Source organism: Myotis myotis, unplaced genomic scaffold (assembly GCF_014108235.1).
Source record: "Myotis myotis isolate mMyoMyo1 unplaced genomic scaffold, mMyoMyo1.p scaffold_m19_p_15, whole genome shotgun sequence".
Classification (NCBI taxonomy): domain Eukaryota; kingdom Metazoa; phylum Chordata; class Mammalia; order Chiroptera; family Vespertilionidae; genus Myotis; species Myotis myotis.
The window spans coordinates 24,539,930-24,560,017 of record NW_023416319.1 but is presented as its reverse complement, the minus strand read 5'-3'; the positions used below and the strand labels follow the sequence as shown (position 1 = coordinate 24,560,017).

General features: G+C 42.3%; 1 protein-coding gene across 1 annotated transcript; it reads right to left on the bottom strand.

Moving 5' to 3' along the window:
- Positions 1-7,773: 7,773 nt before the first annotated feature.
- Positions 7,774-17,046, bottom strand: ANKRD1 (ankyrin repeat domain 1). The gene is made up of 9 exons (XM_036336639.1): positions 16,896-17,046; positions 16,061-16,240; positions 15,012-15,149; positions 14,780-14,887; positions 13,525-13,623; positions 11,944-12,042; positions 11,520-11,618; positions 11,308-11,406; positions 7,774-8,657 (listed from the first exon to the last, which is right to left on the bottom strand). The coding sequence occupies exons 1-9, from the start codon at positions 16,920-16,922 to the stop codon at positions 8,547-8,549; spliced, it is 960 nt and encodes a 319-aa protein (XP_036192532.1). The 5' UTR covers positions 16,923-17,046; the 3' UTR covers positions 7,774-8,546.
- Positions 17,047-20,088: the final 3,042 nt, after the last annotated feature.

The following is a 20,088-nucleotide window of genomic DNA, read 5'->3' as shown; positions in this document are numbered from 1 at the left end:
ACTCTACTCCAGATTTTAAAATTAATCAACAACAAAAAAACCTTTGGCAAAATAGAAGTAGACGACTATTTTACGCACACATACATATATATATGTTTGTATATATTGTATATATTAACCATGATGGTTCTAAAATAAAGCATTTTGACTGACTTCCGCTTGTGCAGTTTGGTGGATTAGCCTACTCCACAAACTGGTGGCCACTGCTACTGAACCCTCTCACCAGGAGTCTGCCACCCGAGTGACAGCTTGCTTCTGCTCACACCCCGCCTGGATTCACCAAAAGTTAGGTGTGTGCTCATTTTGTCCTTGTAGTTAGCATTGTAAAATTATATAAGTTGGCTAAAAATTATGATGAACTGTGAGGGGCAAAAAAAAAAAGAATTTCTGCCCTGACTGGTTTGGCTCAGTGGATAGAGCGTCGGCCTGCGGACTGAAGGGTCCCAGGTTCGATTCTAGTCAAGGGCATGTACCTTGGTTGCGGGCACATCCCCAGTAGGAGGTGTGCAGGCGGCAGCTGATCGATGTTTCTCATTGATGTTTCTAACTCCCTATTCCCTCTCCCTTCCTCTCTGTAAAAAATGAATAAAATATATATTTAAAAAAAAAAAAAGAATTTCCAGGAAAACGAAAGTTGATGCTTTTGAAAGGTTTGAAAAAGAGGAGTTATTAAAAAAAAGTGCTGTCAAAAAAGGTGTGAGTGGGATAACTAAGATTTGGGGGAGAGCCAGTAAAAATTCTGCACTTGGCCTGCTTTACTAGAGTCTTAAGTTCTCCTTCTTCTTTAAAGAGACTGGGACTCAAAAGGCAGCTGTGGATCTCTCATCCGTGCATCCATACTCCCAAGAACAGCTTTGACCTTTCTTTAAAAGGTTGGCGCACGTGAGTGTAGATTTCTGTAATTTACACGGAAGTGAAATGTTTAACGGGGTGTATATTCAACTTTTTTTTTTATACCACGCCTTAATCACTTTTCAGCCAACTGGGTGTGTGTGTGTGTGTGTCCCAGTTGCACCAGATACAATATACAATAGTGAGGACTTTAATGTTCTATTAGAAATGAGGTAAAGTTATTGTGGATGTGACTGTCTTTTTGAAAAACAAGAGAAGCAACTGGGAAAAGATTAGAAATACACGTCTCTTTTAGTTTATAAAAATGTGTGATATATTTGCAGTTGTACCGCTTTCTATTTAGGAATATGTGCTTATCCCGTTATTCAAATTACTAGGGCATGATAGTCACCAGTGAATAGCAGCCAGCGGGTTTCCTTCTAATGCGTGCTTTTGTTAGAACATGAACCACTACTGATTCAGTTGAAACAGAATGACCATACTACCTTTAATAAAAGTTCAGCAAAGAGTTCAGTTATAGAATAAATACACAAAAGCTAATAGTTTTAATTAACAATAACGTTTTATAAAATACTATTTTAAAAGGTGACCCTATTCATAAAGACATAAATTAATAAATGTGTAGGATGTCTATGAAGAAAACTGTTCAATGAAAATAAGGGATATTAAAGAAGCCTGGAATACAGGGAGGGAGACATTCTTTTTTTTTTCTTGGATGAAGAGATATTATGCATCAGATTCTCCCCTAAATTTAATGAATTTAACAAAATCCAAACGAAATGTCTGTATGTGTTTTTGTTTGCTTGTGTATGTGCTTGGCTTTTAGACTTAGTGTTTTGAAAGAATAAATATGAGAATAGCTAGGAAATTTTGTAGAACATTGGGAGGGACTTTTATTGCTCAGTGTACAAAGAACAAGAGCACTCTCATAATTAAAACAGTGTATGATTGGTGCAGAAATTCTTATAGATTCATGGAAGAGTTGGGAGTCCAGAACCTCTCCAGTTATAAGAAGCAATGATGGTTTGTTTGGTTAGTGGTGCTGGAATAACTGGTTTCCTATGTGGAAGAGGCGGAACAGCATGCCAGTTGGGTGCAAAGACTGAAGACTACCTGTGTTAAAATACCAACTCACTAGTACAGGGGTGGGCAAACTTTTTGACTCGAGGGCCACAATGGGTTCTTAAACTGGACCGGAGGGCCGGAACAAAAGCATGGATGGAGTGTTTGTGTGAACTAATATAAATTCAAAGTAAACATCATTACATAAAAGGGTACGGTCTTTTTTTTTTTTAGTTTTATTCATTTCAAACGGGCTGGATCCAGCCCGTGGGCCGTAGTTTGCCCACGGCTGCACTAGTACCTCCTGTGACCTTGGGCAAATTACATAATCACTCCCGCCTCACTCCTTCATCTCTTCTCCCTTCCTGTGGCATTATTGCAAGGCTTAAGTAGATTAATATGTGTAGAAGGCTCAGAGAAGGACCTGTCATGTACAATGTACCTACTATTTATCAGCTATCATTTTATCACTTAGGAAAAAAACAAGTCTAATTCCTATCTCATACCTGTACACACACCTATAGTAAATGCATGTGGATTAAAGATAAAGTTTTTTTAAAAACATGTAAAATACTAGAGAAAAATGTAAGTAAATTTAAAAAATAGTTAAAAAAATAAATAAATGAAAATAAATAAAAAATAGTAAGTTTGAATTAGAAAAGACCTACACATGGCCATAAAATCCAGAAAATAAGAAGCTTGATTGATTTGTCTCTCTGAAAATAATCTGTTAGGCCCTGGCCAGTATGTTTAGTGGTTAGAGCATCACCCCACACACCAAAGGGTTGTAGGCTTGATTCCCAGTAAAGGGCATGTACCTGGGTTGCAGGTTCAATACCCTGTCCGGGTCAGGATGCGCGCAGGAGGCAAACAATGTTTCTTACATTGATGTTTCTCTCTCCCCACCCCTTAGTCCCCTCCCTTCCACTCTCTCTAAAAAAAAAATTAAAAAAAAAATGGGAATAATATCCTTAGGTGAGGATTAACAAAAGCAACAGATTATATATATATAATCTGGGGGGTGTCCCTCAGCCCAGCCTGCACCCTCTCCAATCTGGGATCCCTCTCACAATCCAGGACTGCTGGCTCCCAACCGCTCGTCTTTGCCCCTAATCGCTTTTGCCTGCCAGCCTGATCACCCCCTAACCCAGCAGTTCTCAACCTGTGGGTTGCAACCCCTTTGGCGGTCGAACGACCCTTTCATAGGGGTCGCCTAAGACCATCCTACATATCAGATATTTACATTACGATTCATTCAACATTACAGTTCTGAAGTAGCAACGAGAATAATTTTATGGTTGGGTCACAACATGAGGAACTGACTTTAAAGGGCTAGAGGGTTGAGAACCACTGCCCTAACCACTCCCATGCCAGCCTGATCGCCCCCAACTGCCCTCCCCTGCCGGCCCTGTCATCCCCAACTGCCCTTCCCTGCCGGCCCGGTTGCCCCAACTGCCCTCCCCTACCGGCCCTGTCACCCCCAACTGCCCTCCCTGCCAGCCCTGTTGCCCCCACTGCCCTCCCTTGCCGGCCCTGACACCCCCAACTGCCCCCCCCCTGCTGGCCTGGTCGCCCCTAACTGCCCTCCCCTGCTGGCCATCTTGTGCAAGGGCATGATGGTCAATTTGCATATTACCTCTTTATTATATAGGATTCCAGAGAGGTTTAGCATCCTTATCTTTAACTGTTTTTTAAAAACATCCAACATCCCCAATGCCATTAGTGTCCACCCAGATCCGTTTTTCCAGGCTGGTATACCCAGCCCTCAGCTACTTCGGATGGTGGGAACGAATGGTCATCTCCATCTTTCTCCAAAGGATTGTCCTGGACGATGGGTGTCATCTTACCCACAGATGCCTGGAATGTTTTGCTCTCACCCCTTGAGGTTGGCCCACCTGTGCATTTGTGCTCCTGGGCGCCCTGGGATTAGGCTGAAGAGAGACTTCTCTTGAAGCCACATCTTCGCCTCTTTTCTTCTCCCACCCCATCCTGTTACCTTCATTTATTCTCAGTAAACCACAAGAATCCTCTTTTCAAGTGCTGTTTTAAGGGAATCTGACTTACTAGAAAATTGGGCAAAAAAGGTTGACCTAGAAAAATGTTCAGTAAACATGAAGAAGCTGAACTTTTTAGTAATCAGGCAGAAGTTACCAAATATAAAATTTTGTTTTGCTGACCAGGTTGAAAAATTTATAAAATGAGTATTTTCATGATTGTGGGGAAAGGCATTAACATGGAAGGGATATAATTTGATACCAATCTTATAGATATTCCTGTAAATATATTTCTTTAGAAATAACTGGTTAGATAGAAAGGGTGCATGGATGAGGATATTCATTGCAACAATATCTTAAATAATGGGAAAATGAAAACAACCTTATGCCCAATAATAATAGGATTAATTAAATGATCCATTGTACAGTGAAACAAGAATAAAGGTGTGTAGAATAGGTTCAGTTGAGAACAAAGTTATAAAACTAAATGTGCAGTGCTCATATGTAATGTGCACAGAAAAATCAGAGTGCCATGAAATTAGGATTATTGGTGTGATGTAGCTTTTTTCAGTATCTGTTTCTATAATTGGCTTAATACTTAATGAGTATGTATTGCTTGTTCAAGAGGAGAGAGGAAGTTTTTCATTTGGGGGATGAAAGCAGCGTGATAGATGTAATGACCTGGAGAAAAAGTTTAAGAATACACTTGGAAGGAATAACAAAGTCCAAAGGAAGGGGTCCAGATGGCTTCCTGGACAAAAATGCCTCTAACCCAAGCATGTCAAACTCAAAGGCTAACCCGGGCCAAATAAACAAGGCTTAAGTTAATGTGGGCCACAAAAAAAACTTCAGTTTTCATAGAAACGTAGGTTTATTTTGATAGAGACATGCTAAATACAAAGGGCTGAAAAACATAAAATAATAGAACATTTTAATAAAAATTAATATTTTTTCTTGAACATTACTTACCAGACACTGAATAACTGCACAAATTAATAAGCGTAACGCAAATAAACCTATTTTTCTTGTTCTCCAAAAGCAAAATATTTCCTGTTGTGCACACCAAACAAGTCAGGACAAGACCAATGATGTGGCAATCGGCTGCTAAAATATTCGCTGCTAGTATTAGTGGAAAGAAATGGTGCGCCTGTGTGTAAGGCGAGTAAGGGAAATGAATGCAACACGATTATAGTAATAAGTCATTAGCGAACGTTGTAGGTTGTTATTAATGATGTATAACAGGACATTGTAAAAATGAAGTTACAAAATTTTTATTATTTTATTAAAACGTTTCTTACATACTGTTATATTGGCTGGGCCGCAAAATATTCGCGTGGGCTGCATGTGGGCTGTGAGTTTGACACGCTTGCTCTAACCCAGCCGTGGGCAAACTACAGCCCGCGGGCTGGATCCGGCCCGTTTGAAATGAATAAAACTAAAAAAAAAAAGACCGTACCCTTTTATGTAATGATGTTTACTTTGAATTTATATTAGTTCACACAAACACTCCATCCATGCTTTTGTTCCGGCCCTCCGGTCCAGTTTAAGAACCCATCGTGGCCCTCGAGTCAAAAAGTTTGCCCACCCCTGCTCTAACCCAAAGGAAGAAGGAGAAATGATGCCGCAGGTGGGGTGGGGTTGGGTGGGAAGAAGACCCTTCCAGGGAACTGCCACCTCATGTAAGAACAGAAAAGCAAGTGCCTGGATTTTTTAAGGAACTGAAAATTCAGTGGAGTTGAAATTTAGAGTTTAGCTGGGAAAGTAATGAGAAATAGATGAGAATAGAGTTAACAGCTGTCTGATTTTAAGGATTTTAGAAAACATTAAGGAGAAAAGGGAAGCCATTGAAGAATTTTTCAAAGGAGAATGAGGTGACCAGATTTGCATTTTAGAAAAATCACTCTGGCTGCAATTTGGAGAACAGACTGGAGGGAAGTAAACCAGAGGCTGGGGTCTCAGGAGGGCCTGGTGATCTGAACGACGGGGGTGGCCCTGGGATGGGAGGAAGTGGGCAGGTTACAGAGCAGTGTCCTTGGTAAGAAGACTCCGTGGTTGATTGAAAGAGGGTGAGGGAGAGAGAATGTCAAGAACAACTTCCAGGGGTCTCTTGGCCAAAGGAATATTCCCTTCACTGAGAAAACCCAGGACAACAGACTGTGGACAGAGCTGGCTCGGGGGGAAGACAAGGAAGGAGCTTGTAAAAGTTGACTTCCTATTCAACAGAGACTTGAAAATTTTGCCTGAACGGTTTATCTTTTTTTCAGCAGAGCTGAGTTGCCCTTGTTCTAGGGGATGTAGCCCATGTTGTCTCTACCTCTGCGTTAGTGCAGGTCTTTATATGTGGCGACACAAAAGTGTTTAACCCCTTCGTCTCTTCTCTACCCACCCACTCTTGTGGGGAGGGAGACTGGAGAAAATCATCATAAAGAGAGGACTTGGTCACATAACACGCTGAAGTTAATGCCACGGGAGACGTCAGTATTAGCAAGAGAAATGTTGCCTGTGAAAGGGAAGGACCCTGAGCCTTAAGGCTCTGAGAAGTTAGAGCCAGGACCTTAGAGGGAGGGGGTTGGGAGGGAGGGAGATAGAAGGAAGCTGCCCCTGGAAGGTTGACTCTGGATTGTTAGGAGACTAGATAGAAAAGGTTCAAAAATATTTCACACCATCCTCAGAACTCCGTATGTGTGCATGACCAGCTGCCTGCAAGAGCTGGTATGGACTATGCCTGAGTGTCCTCTCAAAGTGTTGGAGGCATAGCTAAGAGGTTATGTGTGTGATACTGTCTGGAGCGAGTTCTGGGGAGGGTACCAGTGCTGGTGTTTCATGATGGCCTTCAGACATTTCCTAACATGCCACACTATTCCCATACCCATGCCCTTTCCTCTCTTCTCTCCACTGCCTGGGATGTTCTGTGCTTGAATTACTCCAGATTATCCCTCAGATTCCTCTGAAAGCCACCACCTCTAAGCAGTCTTTGTAGATATCCCCTCACCCCATCAGATGATGTGCCTCCACATCTTAGACTCATAGCTCTTTATTTTTTACTTCATTGTACTTACTACAGGCATTTACTATATATATATATATTGATTTCTGTGATTATTTATTTCTTAGTATTCATCGAATTTTCTCATCACAGGTCTTAGCACCTGGTCCAACACCTGGCAACAAACACCTTGGAGATCAGGAGTTATCCACCAGGTGTGTTTTCTTGTTGGAGGCCTTTGACACTGCCAGAGCTGTCCTTAACCATGGTTAAACCTCAGTCCATTCCTGATGGAACTTCTTAAGGAGCATTGTTTAGCATGCAGTAAACATTCTGCCCACCAGGGGTCTCTTTCCCCCATCATTGGGGCCAAAAGAACTTATTCTTTTTTTTTTTTTTTTTTTTTTTTAGTATATTTTTATTGATTTCAGAGAGGAAGGGAGAGGGAGAGAGAGATAGAAACATCCATGATGAGAGAGAATTATTGATCAGTGCCTCCTGCACACCCCACACCAGGGATCAAGCCCGCAACCACGCATATGCCCTGATCAGGAATCCAGGTTCATCAATGTTCAACCACGAGGCCACTATGGACAGGCAAGAACTTATGCCTTTGTATCAGTGGTTTTCAAGCCTTGCAGCCCAAGGTGTGGTGGTGGCATACCACCACTTCTAGAACCTCAGGTCCAGTCTGAGCCTGGCAGAATCAGAATCTGCATTTTAAGATCCTCGTGTGATCCACATACATATTAACTACTGAGAAATACTGTTCTTACAGGGCAGTCCTAATCTAAAAAACTTGGAAGAATAAGAATAAAATTGGAAGAATAACAACACCCCATCTAAATGGCCTTTTTCACTTATAGAAGTACTTAGAAAGAGGTTTAGAATGTGTTTGCTTTTATTATGAATATAAAATATACATACGACATAAGATACATTTACACATTTACAATTTGCCATTACTTTCATCTTTTTGAGCAAATCCTATTCTGCATGGCCCCATTGCCCACTCCTTCCACTGCACTCCGCTCACACTCGCAACATCCGCTTCACCTTAGCACAGTGCGTGACTTGGTAAGGAATACCAGGCCCAGCCGGAAAACGGCTGGCTTTCCTGTCCTTCTCTTCCATTCTACTGTTTCTGTCACCGTATGCATTTCCATTGCCTCAGACTTCAGCAGTAAAAATTCAGGAGAAAAGAGGGCGGCAATAATCACCTTTGTCTCTTAGAAACACCTTGAAATATCCTACGTGAGTGAGGTGACACATAGGCAGCCACTGAGCACTGCTCATTGGCCTGCGTTACAGACTATCTACGGGAAGGCTCTGGAGCATTGTGTACGAATCAGGCTCTGCCCACCAAAGGATGAGCATAAAGAACCTGAGTATCCGTGATAGTGGGGTTCATTTAAGAATAAATAAATAGATGCACAGGAATAGATACAAATAAATAGAGTGGGTCGCCCTAAGGGAAATTTCAATGCCTATGTCCCAGTGCTTTCTTGAAACTTTACAAGGTGCAGCCTGACCATAGGTTGATGACGAGAAGCAGGGTTCTGTAACTAAGTTGCTCTTCTCTGGGGCCCGGCCTTCAAAGGCCACCAGTGAGGAGCAGCTGAAGAAAGCCCGCGGTCGGTCGGTCGTGTCTCCTAGAATGCAGCTATGCGAGAGGTCTTGTAGGAGTTCTCTTTGAGGCTGTCAAATATCGCTTTGGTTCCGTTCTGCCAGTGTAACACCAGGTCCATCGGGGTCTTCCCAGCCTAATCAAAACAGATGAGGAAATTTGACTTCCAGATGGGAGGCATCTATAAATTCACATCCTCTCTCAAGATATGTTTAATGAGGTAATGGATGGGTGTGTGTTACTGGAGTGTTTTATGCTTTCTTCTAAGTGATTTGCCGTTTTTATTCAAACCAGTCTTTCACTGTTTCTCATGGGAATGCTTTTGGCATTTCAGATGAGCAATTTTTCCCCCCTATGGGACTATTTCAGGTATTAATAAAAATCCCCGGTTCCTATCAATTTGTAAAATGATTCCTTGATTGATAAAAACTGGTGGTAACCCAGCTGCTTCGACGCCTTGGCTTAAATACTCAGGAACTGCTCAGAACTATTACTGCTCCAGGGGGTAGATTTTTCACAACTAGTTACATTGAGCTCTCTCCCAGGAAATTTTACTTTTCTGGAGGTGACATTAATGACGTGTGTGAATAAATAATTTTTGACACCAAAATTCTTTTTCTTTTGAATGTCTCAAGATAGTCACTGAAAATTAAAATCATGGCACCTCTCAATTCTTGTCTTTAAATATGAGAAGTTCTAAAACTTTCCATCTCTATTCATTCAGAAGTCTCTGTTTAACACAGAGATTGCAAATTGGCAGCTTTGAGATGCAACTCAGTCTAGAGCAGTGATGGCGAACCTATGACATGCGTGTCAGAGGTGACACGCGAACTCATTTTTTTGGTTGATTTTTCTTTGTTAAATGGCATTTAAATATATAAAATAAATATCAAAAATATAAATCTTTGTTTTACCATGGTTGCAAATATCAAAAAGTTTCTATATGTGACATGGCACCAGAGTTAAGTTAGGGTTTTTCAAAATGCTGACACACCAAGCTCAAAAGGTTCACCATCACTGGTCTAGAGACCTGTTTTGTTTTGGCCCAAACAGCTTAGGTTTGGGGTGTGTGTGTGTGTGTGTGTGTGTGTGTGTGTATGGGTGTGTATTTTGTACATTGGAATTAATTGTCAACAGTTGGAAAATAAGAGATTTCCCAACTGAATTAGTGATCTCTGAAAAACAAACAATCAGGAGAGCTGGTAGCATGAGACTGTGATTCCGCAGAGCAACAAGGGGCTGACTTGGGGAAGAGCCTCCACCTTGCAAAGTGATGTGCACAGATTCCTGCACCCACCCCCTTATGTTACTTGTCTGATCCGCCTGGCCCCTGTGCATATGGAGCTAGTGGCCCTGTAACCTTCACTTTGGAACTTCTCACACATCTCCCTTTATCAGCAGACATGAAGACAGTTTGGACAACAACACAATAACATATTGTGTGTGGTTTCCAACCCCTTCCAAGATGGTTTCCAATAGCTTACTGATCTTTGTGGAACATTGACCCATTGGGTCAATGACATGAATAGTTTCAGAACCCGCATGCCTGGGTCTCACTGATATACAGAACTCTGAGCCCTATTTGTATATTTTTGGCTATTCCATAAATTCCTGGAACTCCTCTCTATTGAAATCTATCTCCTGATTTTCTGCCTAGTTACACAGTCTCCCCAATCTGTATGCTATTTATCTCTGCGGGTAGTGGCTCACAGTCTGAAGGAAAAAAAATCATATTTTCTGCAGCTTTGGAGATTTGATTGAATCTACTCTTTTTCTGATACTTTAAATTATTAGATAAAGCCAATCCCAATATCAGGGGTGAAGGAATTCTACCTTTAACACTTTCCCACCCCAAGCAGCAGTCTCTATTTCTTGCACTTATTCTTTGTTCCTGTCATCAAGCCAATTGTTTCCATGATAAAATATTCCTCTCAGTCTCATAGTAATACAATAAGGAAAGAAATAACATTATTTGATCACTGGGATTTTCTTTTTTTTAAAAAAGCGATTCTCCAAAATCTTTCAAGTTATTTTTTCAGTAATTTACACCCTTTCCTCTGGGTGATATTTTTAAAGCTTATATTAGATGATGTTTGCCTGGGAATTGGGACCATGAGAAGTTGGTTTCGTTCCCTGCTTACAGATGAAGCTAAATTAATACATACTTGTAAAAGGGACTTATACAAGCATTTTCGAGGCCTAAATGTAGGAAATTATTTTGAGGGATGTGCAGATAAACCAAAGCGGAAAATAGATGGAGATTATCTCAAAAATATAGGCAACAGTACAGCAGCCCCTGAAAGAAAGTGGTAGCATGCGATGCTGTTGTCAGGAGGGAAGGACTGTGAATTCCTGGGATTAGATATTGATTGATTTGAGTTCATTGGCTCTGGCTGCATTGACCACTGTGGAATTTGAGACCCCCTTCAGGAAGGTGGTGTCTGTGTTCCTGTCAACCCCAGGCCGTGCTCAGCCAGGATGGAACAGCAGATTGCACTTGTGTCCGTGGAGGTGAGCAATTGGACCATCTTTTATTTTCAAGACCAAATTCTAAAAGAATTACTAGATACCATATTAGACACTGAAGTCATAGCAGTCACTATGGCTCTCCCCATCTCTGACCAGGTGACCCGAGTCTGCCAAGGTTAGCAGGGATGGAATGGAGCAAACGGGGCACTGAAACCGTTAGAGATGACCCCTGAAATACTACCACTGTGGGACGATTTTCAAGACAGTTTTATAAATTGGAAATCCTGCAGGCAGGGTCCCTTGTTTGGAGCACTTACACAGTTCTTGACATTGAGGTCTGCGCCATACATAATCAGGAGTCGGATCATCTTGTAACGATTCAGTCTCACGGCGTCGTGCAGGGGGGTATCTCCTTCCTAGAGAAGCAGAGTGAACACACTGAAGGGGGTCCTGAGGACAGAGGTGGGTACGTGGGTACCGGCTTGGGGAGTAATTCCAAATCAACAAGGACTAAACTCTGACTACTCACTCGGTCTTTGGCGTTGAGGTCCGCCTCGCAGGCGATGAGATGCTCCGCGCACTCGTAGTGGCCCGTCCTCACCGCCACGTGCAGCGCTGTGCTGAGCAACTGGGAGATTGAAGAACGAGGTGGATTTGCTGGGCATGAAGACCGGGTTGCCCCAGACCCCGAGGCATGTGGGGGACCAGGCCAGTGGCCACTATGGTACCCCACACACAGCATGGGCTCTCAGCAGGATGGCAAAAGTGGGAGGAGGTGGAAAATGAGGAATGGAAAGGGGAGGGGGAGAGGGAGAAGAGGGGGAACAGGGAGAGAGAAGGAGGAGGGGAGAGGGAGAGGGAGAAGAGGGGGAACAGAGAGAGAGGAGAGGGAGAAGGCGGGGGGGGGGGGGTGGGGCGCGGGGGCGGGCGCAGGGCTGCAAGAGGAGAAATACCTTATCCCGGGCACTGATTTTTGCTCCCTTATTCAGCAACAATTTTAAGACATCCACGTTTCCTCCACGGCTTGCCCAGTGGATGGCTGTAGATTCAAGCTATACCCGGAAGGTAAAAGGACATGACTTAAGGTAAAGAAGAATCTGGTCAGAGGAATTAGTGCGGACTCGGTGTCTAAGGCCTGGGAACACCTGCTTTGCTAGGGCATCTGGTAGCAGTGGTTGTCCCCGTCTAGATCTCCAATTCCAACTATTGGAGTTGAAGGCTCTTTGCCAAATGTTTTAGCTAAACTCATGTGTGCAAAGGGAGTATATGCATGCATATGTGTGCGTCTGGCATGTGCATCGTTAGGAAGCTCTTATCTAATAAATATGTATTAAGAAGAGTAAGAGCTACAACTTGATGAGAATTTCTCCTGCCAACATGTTGCTAGCCACCCTCGACTTGGTTGTCCTCCTGGCAACATTATGAGTGAGGTAGGTGGTACTGTGGTAAAGTCAAGGCTCCACAGTAGTCATGTTTGCTCCCCAAGGATACACAGCTAGTGAATGGCAGGATAGATATGCAAACCCACTTTTAATCACTTTTGCCAAATACGAATACTCAAAAGTTCTAGAAAAAGTGTACTTCAAAATTCTGGCAGAATAAAAGTGGTCCCTTCCAAAAGATTTTAACTTGCATCTGACACCTCTTCCTGTGCCCCTGTTATTTCTTATCTCCTGCCCGTCCTCATTTCTCCTTTGTGCTAGCATAGCTTCTGCACCTCGCCCGTCATCCCATGTGGTCACTGCATGCTGCACTTACTCAGAGAGGGCCCCCTTTGCTGCTCTGGGTGGTTTGTCTCTGGCCTGTCAAATCCCACACTCATGAATGTTAGTGTCTTTCCATGCTAACTTTATTTTTTGTTTCTTTAATTGTTCTTCTGTATGTCTTTTGGGTTCAGTTTTGGCCAAATCCTTTGTACTCTTCATGTACCCTTTCCGCTTTGCTCTAAAGTCAAATTGAGCTGCATTTAAATAAATAAAGCATTTCCCAGCTCAATTTCAGTTCATAAAATACGCTGCATACTGGTCTTTGTAGAAATCACAGTGTTGAATTATTGAGGTCTGAAAAGCAGCTGCTTTCCATAGATGCAATTCATTTAGTATGCAGTCTAGCCCCAAATCACGTCTACGGCAGTCAGCATCTATCATATAAGGCATGCAGCGAGAGAATTCTGATTCATTGCTGGCAGCCCAGGGGCCTCGAGCAGACTGCCGTGTATAATGGAAGGGCGGGGATGTTGAAAGGCGAGTGTCGACTGTATTACTTCTCAGTAATGCTACTGACTTGATAATGACCCAGCTCTCTGATGACGATATTGAATTCTGCTCAACAGCTTTCACTTCCTCCTTTTCAGTCTGTATAGAAAATACTTTCCACATGACCTAGTCCCATCTCTTGTGTGGAGAAATAAGCTTTTGCCTAGTTCTCTCAGATCAATTTCCAATCCAATCAGCCCAGTGTTTCATTTTAGCTTTTCTCAAGCTTCATATAGTCTATACATTTTGGCTTATTTCCAAACGAAGAAATATATTCACCATATCACGGAATTCAACCTGTGCTCCAGCTTCCAATAACTTCTCCACAATTGCCAGGTGTCCTTCCAAGCATGCTCTATGCAGAGCTGTCCGTTTATACTGTCAGAACAGAGATTAAAAGAGAGAAATGCATATAAAAATGTGCATAAATCCTTTCTAGTAGGTCTGAATCTGGGGACTCTGATGACTTAATTGATAGAAACTGGAGTGCTTCTTTATGAATTAGAAATGTTAAATTCACTAAAATTGCAGAACTAGAACAATTATCCTGCAACTGAGATTTGTGCTTCCTGCAAAGTACATTTCTAAGTGCCTAGAAGTCTATCTACATAGGGGGATGTGACATCCTGCAGGTTCAAGACGACTTTCCCTCTATTGTATTTTGCACCTTCATTGTTGTGTGATACTTATCATGCAGATCAGACAGTTTTCTTTCATCTGGGACTGTTGGTAAGTTAAACATTGAAAAGTATTCCATTCATTTTAAGAAAATGGGAGCACTCATTTTTAGTTCAACTTCAGAAATGATTCCCTATTTACATTTCTGAATACAAAAAGGATTAGTGGTTTCTGTTAAATTGGCTTCATACAAATAGGTGAATTTGACTTATTAAAGCTGCAACAACTTTAGGCATGATTTCACGCCAGTGCCCTCCTTACGGATAAGGAAACTGAGATTGGGGAAATGCAAATCAAGTAGTGAAGTAGAGATAGAGCTGGCACATGAGCACTAGTCTCTGAATTTTCCACCTAGAGCTGATGTGTTTGGGTCCAATCAGAGATGATGCTAATAATATACAGGGTATCCCCCCAAATGCATAGACACTTTGAATAATTATTAACTCCAATGGGTTAAATCTGTAAAGAAAGAAACATCAATTGAGCTATCAGGAAAAAGTGTATATACATTTTTGGGGGGACACTCTATTTCTGCAAAGGTAGTTTGTTGGCCTGGCCTTATTCAACGCCTATCCCAAGGATCTAAGAAGCTAAAGGCGAATGAAAAAGCCAGAAATATATGAGTCCAAAACAATTATTCAATCAATAGCACTAATCCAGGATTTTGTGGGGAGGGGGGGTGTTTTTCTTTTGGACCACTGTACTCTTTTGTTATCCTGCTGACATATGTGGCAACAGCTGGGGAAAGCTGTTTCAGGTGGATTGATTTTTGGCACCATGTTAGCAAGGCTGCAGTAAAGCAGAAGAAACACAAAATTAATGAGCTGGGTTTTCCAGTGCTTTGTGTAAGCCTTACCTCATCACAGGCATCTGGATTGTTCTTGTCTGACAAGAATTTTTCTACTACTGGCAGTTTATTCTCCAGGGCAGCCTTCAGAAACCGAGGCACATCCACAGGTTCTGTCTAAAGCCAAAATAGGGCGAGAGTTACCCGTGAGCGTCCCAACATTCAATCAAACCCTCCACAAGTTTATTCCCCCGTAGCACATACGCCAGACGTGAGAGACTATAAAACCTAAAGCCCTTACGATGATTTCAGGTTCAGGTTCCTTCACAACCGGAACTTTAGTTTTCCTGTATTTTTTCTTTTTCTTTAGTTGAATGATAACTTCAAGGTCTTCTAAATTTTCAAGCTTTGATCTTTGTTCTAGTTTTTTCTTCTTGAGCTAAAAAAAGAAAACCGTGTTTCAAAATATGTTGAGTTCTACTGACAAGCATTCTGGTTGTGTCTAAACAAAACCTGCAAGGTCTGAAATAAGTATGTATACTGCATGAGCAAAAGAATAGAAAAAATAAGTCTTTGGTTTCAGTTTAGTCATTTCTTATTCGAGGATTTGGGGGTCTGATTTTTTAATTAATTGTCTTCATCTTCACTTATCTTGCATGTAGCATCAGCTTTTGACTAATTGGAGATAGGATCTAGTCTCTAAGTCATGATTTTGTAATTATTACCATAAACCCCAGATTTCTGTCAAATTTTTTCATCATACTCAAGAATTTTTTTTTTTACCCAAAATAATCTAATAATGAGTGCTAAGGTTTGAAATATCAATGCCAATCTCTTTCAGGTGGCCCAGTAAGCAGGGCCCATGAAACAGACTGTCCGAGGACTACAGCTAACTAATTCATGTTTTATCTGTCGTTAGTAAGTAATGAAAATTCACCCAGGAACACAGATCTTAGCAACACAGATAGTAGACACAGTCAAAGAATGATCCTTAGACCACAAACCACGTTATTGAGAGAAAGGGGTCTCTCTTTTTTGGGATAAACTAGATGCATGTGACATCAGAAATTCACTGGACACATTTCTCTTTCCAAGTCTTTCAATCAGAACATGGTCAAAGAACCTTCGATCATTGATTCAGAGTCTGGAGGACATAGTCTTGTGAAAGAATTCTTTCCCGCAACATATCCCATAGAAGTTGTCTCTTTACAGGGGTTCATATTTGGTATGAAACATCTTTGGCATGGTGGCATTTATTTTGTTTCTCTCTTTGCTTCTTCCTGCTTGGCATCACCTTTTCCCTATGCTATCCCTAACCTCCCACTAGTGGATCCCATGGAGGGTTCTTACCTCTGCCTCTCGCTGTTTCTCAATTTTCCACTGCTGCTCCGCAAGGCTCACTGAGTGGGCCGGAAGTGTTTTCAGGTCCTCGTGCTTTTCCAAAGTAACAGCAGCTTCATACTCTCCATCTGTGAAATCCTCAGGGAGGAACTCCCCAGTATCCCCACCGCCATTCTTCTTCCCTGTGACCTACGAGGGAAGAAGATGGCAGGTCAGAGTAGCAGGGCTTGTCCTGGGGTCGTCCTCTGCGGAGGATGCTGCAGGAGGCCCCTGGTCCTCCTCCCTGGCAACAGCCGCCCCTGTGCAGCTGTCAGATCTCAGGTGTGACCCATTGCTGCGATGTTCCAGGACTACCTTCAGGTAGTTGTCCTGCTGTCTTAGTTAAATCAAGGTTTAGGTTAGATTGATATGCTGAAATACACTTAATCCACTTAGTCACATTTCTCCTAGGAAAATCACAACCACCCCCTCTGAATATTTAAAATTCCTTCATTTTATTACTTATGATAACTCTTGGCCTTGAGTTGAAAAGTTTTCTGACACATGTTCTTGCCATAGAGCTTCTTCCCTAAGGCATTTTGATAATGACATGTGAGTGTACACTTTAGTAATAAAACCAAAAAGGAAAAGGTAATAAATAGGAAACATGTAGAAAAGTCATTGCTCCCAGCTCCATTTTTCCAGTACCAATCATTTTATCACATAAACCAACCATTTTCCATATATGACATTTTCACTGTGCATTCTGTACCTGTGCATTATGCCTGAAAGAAAAAGGACATTTTCATTTTCAAATTAAAACCAAACCAGTTTTCATTGCATAAAAATAACATGTCTTACGTACCAGCTCTTCCACTTTCAGCATCATCATGTTGGCCTGAAGTTCGTCTGTATGTTTTTCTCCTGCGGAATGAATCCCTTCAGTCGGCCCTGCTGGACTCCTCCACACGGGGCAGCTTATATAGCCAGGGCTGGGTGAGATAATCTTCCAACCTGGGAACCCAAGTAACACCCCCGCCCCCACCAGTGGCCAGCTCAGAGGCAGGTGAATTTTCGTTCCAGACTCAGTGTCTGGGAAGCAGAAGAGGGAGGAGATGACAGGCAACCCCACTGAGTATGTGAATCAAGAGGAAATGTGAGAGGGCCATTCCTTTGGCAGTGACCACACCGCTCAGCAATGCCAGCCATCCTATTTATCGGGAAGCCAGGGGACAGCTGCCTGTTGATATTGCACCACAACACTGCTCTTTTGCCTTCCTTGTCAGCTTTCATATGACTAACTCTATCAGGAAAATGTAAATACCCTGCACATCACACTCCCAGTAATATCTTTCTGATAACTGGACTGATCAGCACTTCACTTGGGGGAAGTGTTACTTCAGGACATCCTATTCCCATGGGTAAACAGCCTGAGCGGAAAGGATCTGAGTCCGCATGGCCCTTGTCTATATCTGTTGGAATTCTCTGGAGTGATGTCTGGGGCTAAAAAGGCCCCATGACATGCCTTCTTGCCATCATTATAAGAAATTGAAAGCATTCAGTAATGCACTTTTGTTTTATGCCATCATTGGCCATAATTAGCATATGACATGCTTACTACTGTCTTCTAAAACAGCATACTTACTGGAGCAATTTTTATTCAAAAAAGATCCAAATGGTCCAGAGATAGATTATATGAAACCAGTTATTTGCAACGGTGAGACCTTGATTAGAACATAGAGCCAAAGTTCTCAGATGCTGTGGGTAAAAGACTCCTATGGGAGCTTGTCGAAAATGCAGACCCCTGGGCCCCTCTTCAGAGCATCTGAGTTCATTTATGGCGAGCCCTAGGAATCTGTATTTACAAAGCACTCACATCATTGGGATGCATCAAGGTTTGTGATGCATTGCCAGAGAAGCAAAGAGCTGTGCTTTGGGCAGGGATTTTTCAGGTTTCTCATCTCTGAGGTATTACCTTATGTAAAAATATTTAGGTCTCATCCTGGCTGGCATGACTCAGTGATTGGAGAGTCAGTCCTTGCACTGAAGGATCTCGGGTTTGATTCCCGGTCAAGGGCAAGTATCTGGGTTGCAGGCTCCATCCCTAGCCCCAGTTGGGGCATGTGCAGAAGGCAACCAGTTGTTTTTTGAGAGAGATGTCTCTCTCACATTGATGTTTCTCTTTCTTTTCTCTCTCTCTCTCCCTCCCTCCCTCCCTCTCTCCCCCCCTCCTCCCTTCCACGCTCTCTCTGAAAATCTATAGAAAAAATATCCCTGGGAGAGGAGATTATATATATATATATATATATATATATATATATATATATATATATATATTAATAGTTAAAGGAGAAATGGCAGGATATCTTCAAAGCCATTTAAAACCTATTTTTAAAGCAAAAGAAACAAAAGAAGAGGGAAAGAGTATTAATGAGGGGAGTGCTAATTAGGATGTTATAGTGACCTTTCTGTGTCTACATGCCTTCAAACTTACCCACTCAACAAACCTGGCTGCCATTCTCTCCTGCCCCTTCTACTAATTAGCCCATGGATGGTTTCTCCAGAACTTTCTGAGTGAGACATTGACTCCCAAAACTAAACACTGGCTGAGAGGGACCCTCCCAGTAATCCCTATGCCTGCTTTGATCTCCTAATGTTCTCTCCTAAAGGAATTTTACCTAAAGGAAATTTCTTAGTGTTTTCTTTGAGGTGGCGACAGCTGTTACCATGTTCACTGGCCTCTTTACATAAGAAGAGGCCATTTAAATTTTCCTACCATTTCTTATGCCTTTTTGTCCCAGGTCAAACTCAACCTGAGGGGAGTGTTAGGAGTTATCTTGGGGGAAGAGTCATGGATTGTTTAAGAGTTATTATTATTATTATTAATTTTACAGAGAGGCAAAGAGAAAGAAAGAGATTTGTTGTTCTACTTATTTCTGCATTCACTGGTGATTCTTACATGTTCTGGGAGGGGGGATCGAACCCACAACCTTGGAGTATTGGGACAACACTCTAACCAACTGAGCTACCTGGCCGGGGCCTGTTTATGAGTCTTGAAGATGGAACCCCAGAGCTATTGGTACCCTCAAAGTTCAAGCATGACCAGTGCTTTCGTTTGAAAGTGAAGTGAAGCCAAGCAACAGACACATTAAGTAACTCGCTGTAGATACACAGCTCATTGGTGGATGCAGGTTTAAGAGTTTTCATTCCATCCAACAGAAGCAGAGAATCACTGATCTCAGAGCAGATTTTCTAGGGCAGTTCATACCTAGACCCACTCAGCGCCCAACCAAAACTGATGAAAAGGCTCTTCAGTGTTCAGATCACCTGAGAGAATGCAAGTAAAAGTGGGTAGGATGGCTCACCATGCCCATTCCCTCTGCTAGTCACTTAATCATCCCCTCAATCCTGGCTGGTTCCAGGAAGTCTTGAAGAAAACTTTGCAGAGGGTGACACTTGAGGAAGGGTTGATGGAATGAGCTGAACTTAAAAAAGGGTGCAAGCTGGGCAGATCCTCAGATGCTTTCAGGGCCGGCAAAATCACCACCAGGTCTCTCCTTTCCCCATGTTGATACTGTTTGTCACAGAATCCGAGAGGATTCTAGGTTCATTTAGACATTTAGCTCTCAAACAACACATAAGACAAAACTGTATTTTCAAATCATTATTCATTGAAATTGCAAACAAAGCTTCTCAACTAGAAGAGAGTTCTCTCTCACTTGTTTTTAAGGAGTTTCCATCCATAAAAGTTCCCCTAGCAGGGTAAATCCCAAAGTGTGTAGACTTGGCTTTATCCTAGCCTCAGAGTATGCGTAACCTTTTCTTATCAAGATGAATTGAGACAACGAAGCTCCAAGTTGGTTCTGCAGTCACTGAGCAACCGGTGCTAACAATCCATGACCAGAATGAGCAGGGGAATGGTCCCTGAGCTTTGCCAGTTCCCTCTTGAGCCTCTTCCCACTGCCTGCAGGATTTGTGCCTTTCAGCGGGACAGAATATAACCTGTGTACAGCTTATAGAGGAGAAACTGAGAGGCAGAGAAGCAGGGCCTAAAGCAC